The sequence below is a fragment of the Octopus bimaculoides genome, chromosome 1, assembly GCF_001194135.2.
Source record: "Octopus bimaculoides isolate UCB-OBI-ISO-001 chromosome 1, ASM119413v2, whole genome shotgun sequence".
NCBI lineage: Eukaryota > Metazoa > Mollusca > Cephalopoda > Octopoda > Octopodidae > Octopus > Octopus bimaculoides.
This window is the reverse complement of record NC_068981.1, coordinates 152908430-152913063: the sequence shown is the minus strand read 5'-3', so window position 1 is coordinate 152913063 and position 4634 is coordinate 152908430. Positions and strand designations below refer to the sequence as shown.

Genomic DNA, 4634 nt, shown 5'->3' with positions numbered 1-4634 from the left:
GGGCACTGGCAACGATCTTACTTGGCTTGCCGGGTCTTCTCACCCACAGCACATTTCCAAAGGTCTCGGTCTGTAGTCATCGCCTCGGTGAGGCCCAATGTACGAAGGTCTTGCCTCACCACCTCAGCCCAGGTCTTCCTGGGCCTACCTCTTCCACGGGTTCCCTCAACTGTTAGGGTGTGGCACTTTTTCACGCAGCTATCCTCCTCCATTCTCACCACATGTCCGTACCAGCGCAATCGTCTCTCTTGCACGCCACAACTGATGCTTCTAATGTTCAGCTTTTATATATATATATATATATATATGTATATCATCATCATCATCCTTGTTTAACGTCTGTTTTCCATGTTGGCATGGGTTGGACAGTTTGACTGAGAGCTGGCAAGCAAGAAGGCTGCACCAGTCTCCAAGCTGATTTGGCAAGTTTCTACAGCTGGATGCCCTTTCTAACGCCAACTACTCCAAGAGTGCAGTGGGTGCTTTTATGTGCCACCAGCACGAGGGCCAGTCAGGCGGTACTGGCATTGGCCATGCTCAAATGGTGCTTTTTACGTGCTACCTGCATAGGAGCCAGTCTGGCAATGACCATGCTCAAGTGGTGCTTTTTGATGTGCCACCAGCACAGGAACCAGTCAGCGGCCCTGGCAACGATCACGCTCAAATGGTGCTTTTAACGTTCCACATGCACTAGCATGGCTGTGTGGCAAATAAGCTCACATTGCAACTATGAGGTTATTTTAAGGTCCAGTTAAATTGTCAAAGATGTTAGCATGCCACTCCCACACTAGTCTTTAAAACTCCACTTTTACAAAAGAAAATGAATATATTTCAAGAATACAGTAAATTAAAATTACATAAAATTTATATCTACCTCTGTTATGCAGATGTTTTCGTTGATACTTAATTTCTTCAGTTGCTGAAACTTTTCAAGATTCCAAAGAAGAGCATCATCAACAGATACAGTGATGGCAAACTTTCCACTGGCATGAACTGAGATATTATTTATAGCAGTCTGATGACCTTTCATCTCTGCAACCAGTTCTTTTGTTTCTAAACAGAAATTAGAATGAGATTAATTTTGTGGATGATTAATATTATCTTTAGAAATAAAATAATAATCTTAAATCCAAAGTAGTTAGTTGTAAAATCTCAAGAAGAGATTAAAGTAGTAACTATACTAACAGGTAAAGTTAATCGCCACATCAATAGACTGTTTAATGTTACTATTAGTTTAACCTCAGGCAGATCTTCTGCCAGAAGGCTATAGGTGCAGCACTGCACCCTGTACATACATACATACATACATACATACACACACACACACACACACACATATATATATATATATATCATCATCATCATCATCATCGTTTAACGTCCGCTTTCCATGCTAGCATGGGTTGGACGATTTGACTGAGGACTGGTGAAACCTGATGGCAACACCAGGCTCCAATCTAATTTGGCAGAGTTTCTACAGCTGGGTGCCCTTCCTAACGCCATAGCAAGGGAGCAAACTGCTACCATCCTCCAGCAGATGATAGGATTGTGAGATTGATTCGGTTTTGAACTAGTTTTCATCTTCGGTCACAAACACCTGGTCACCAGAATCTGCTCCAGCAAGCAATAAATAGTAAACAGAGTGACCATCAGTCACTGATTTGCAGCAAACAAAATAGCTAGTTGTTAAATCTCAAGAAGAGATTAGAGCAGTAACTATACTAACAAGTAAAGCTAATCACCACATTAATATGGGTGTTAATATGTGGTGATTAACTTTACTTATTTTAAATCCATTACATGCAAAGAAGTGGCATATCCATAAGAGATATTATCTCTGGATGATAACTGAAGTTAATTTGCCTTCTAGTGGTGTATTTACATTAAGTATGATACATAGATGTCTATTCTAATTATTTTAAATATTTCAAGTTGTATTACATTGCAATTGGTTTGATCTCTGATCACCATCAAGTGTCTTATTCCTGGATGTGTAGATAACACTGGACTGTTACTAGAAGTTAATGCTCATATATGCTACTTACTCTGTACATATCCAGGATTAAGACACCTAAAGGTAATCAGATAAGAAACAATTAAAAACAATGATAAAAGTAAATATCAAAAGCTGTTTCATCCTTAGAAATTAACAATAAATCATCTGAAACATCTAGACATTTTATACAAATGAAAATTTGTTTGGAGAGAAATCTTAAATTTTTAGATAAAAACAACAGCACTTTAGACACCACTGCTGCCTTCTGCTTTCCAGGCTGACATGGGTTGGATGGTTCAGAGGATCTGATCAGATTATGCTTCAAGGTGTCAGTTTTGGCATGGCTTCTATGGCTGGATACCTTCCATATGCCAAACACTTTACAGAGTAAACTGGATGCATGTTTTCATTGCAGCGGTACTATAGAGGTTGTCTTATCTTACCCTCTTGGTAAAACTGAAAATTTCTCTCACCTCTGTATAGTTCCAATATACATAACGCTCTATTGACTTCTATCTAGCAAGCAGATGTATTCAAGTGATCCTTCTCAATTATTTCAGTCTATTTCACGTTTTCTACATTATTTCTTTACACATGAATACAATATATACTAAACAGCATCTTTTTAATCAACAACTTAAAATGATGTGTAATACACCCTACTTCAGTAACACCAGTTCTTCACTGCTATCTACAATTTACCAACCGAGAGCACATTTCCATCCAGCAACAAGTATTTATAGAACTAGATACTTAATATCATGATGCTAACATATCTTATATTTTATGATTCCCTATCCGCACAAATATTTCGTGTAAGAATCATTATAAGAACCTACCAAATCCTATAAAAAGATCACTAATGAAATAATATTATTAATGATCGTAACATTTTTTTATGGTTTGGTAAGAAGGAAGGGGACCTGCCTATGGTTTCTGCAGATCTTCTGCCACTGGTAAGATTGATACAATTTATGTTCAGCTTGAACATCTAGAAATCATCATTTGCAGGATAAGTATGTACCAAAATGGGATCAATGTCCTATGGATGAAGGGTAGAACATAGCTATTAGTGTGTGGACTGAGTGTGGCGTGGGAGAAGACACAGCATAAGTAAGGAAAGGAGAAATTGGTGTGTGAAAAGGGTTTGGGTAAAGACATATTGCAATTAGCTGGCTTTGATGTGTAGACCCCATGGTAATAGCAGGAGAAAAAGCACAATAAGGAGGCAATGCATCTGTGGTTTAGAGGATAAAGTGTATTGGCAAGTGACCATATTGGTAGGATTTATAAAATGAAAGTTATCAAGACCTGAAAATGTAATTTTCAACAGTAAAAGAGAGTAATTTAATTAAACATGAATCTTAGCATTACTTCAGAAAAACCAAAAGACATTTTACTTTACCTGTATCATAACAGTGCAAGGAATAGTTGGCCATGGCAATAAGAAACTCTGATTTTTTCTTTAAAGTATAGGCAAGAGCTGTTGGTGGGATTTTTGCCTTTTTCACCAATGTGAACCTGATAAAGCAATAAAAACAAACATTAATGAATATAACAACAACAACAACAACAACAACAATATGATAAAAATATTCAGACAAATACATAAAAAAAACACCAGGACTAACAAATATATATAACATACAGAAAATAGCACTACTAGGCACTGCACACATCCTACATAAAACACTTTCAATACAGTAACCATAAGAGCATCACAACAAACCACAGCACATACCCAAGGCACACACAGTTGCACTCGATAGTTCAGTGAAAGCACATGATAAAAATAAGACTACTGAATGATAATAATAATAATAATAATAATAATAATAATAATAATAATAATAATAATAATAATAATGGTTTCAAATTTTGGCGCAAGGGCAGCAAGTTCAAAACAGTGGGTAAATCAATAACATTGACCACAGTGCTCAGCTGGTACTTATTTTATCGACCTCAAAAGAATGACAGTAAAGTCAGTCTCAGTGGAATTTGAACTCAAAACATAAAAGACAGACAAAACGCCACAAAGCATCTTGCCTGATGTTCTAACACTTCTGCCAGCTCACTGAAGGTGTGTTTCTGCCAATGTTCATATAAGTGATATCAATCATTATATATAATTCAAACATTGATTTTCTTCATACATTTCACTTTCACTTGATATATCTTTTTCCAAGACTTTAGGGTTTTATTTCATTTGGATACCGTTCTATACTTCTCATTTATTTGGTTTCTGATTTTTTCTTTCCTTTACCCCTCCTCTTTCTATAGGCTACCTTTGACGCTATATCCTCCAACGTTTTTTCTTTAAAAAACTTAATAGCGTTCAGTTCATCACTTTACATATCCCTCATATTCTGTTAAAATGTCTTATTGACGAGTTTTATTTCTTCATTTCCCTGAAGAGAAGATTACATTGTTTTACAACATTTAATTCTTTTGGAATAATACCAATGATATCATTGAAACATGTGTCGGAAGTAAAAGAATTTGAATAACACCTGCGTTTGACTCCATTTATTTATTTATATATTTTATACAAAATATTTCAAGTAAAACCGGAGTTTCTACCTTTAAAAACAAGGTGTTACGCCCTTATTACTTGTGTGATTTTTTGCTACCCTGGTAA

General features: G+C 36.1%; 1 protein-coding gene across 1 annotated transcript in view; it reads right to left on the bottom strand.

Annotated features, from left to right (window-relative positions):
* The window catches only part of LOC106875832 (TBC1 domain family member 31), a 46957-nt gene that overhangs the window by 29980 nt on the left and 12343 nt on the right, over positions 1-4634 (bottom strand). The window contains exons 3-4 of the mRNA XM_014924117.2: positions 3402-3517; positions 875-1053 (exon numbers count right to left, since the gene is read on the bottom strand). Coding sequence (XP_014779603.1) covers positions 875-1053; positions 3402-3517 — 295 coding nt within the window. The remainder of the gene's footprint in view (positions 1-874; positions 1054-3401; positions 3518-4634) is intronic.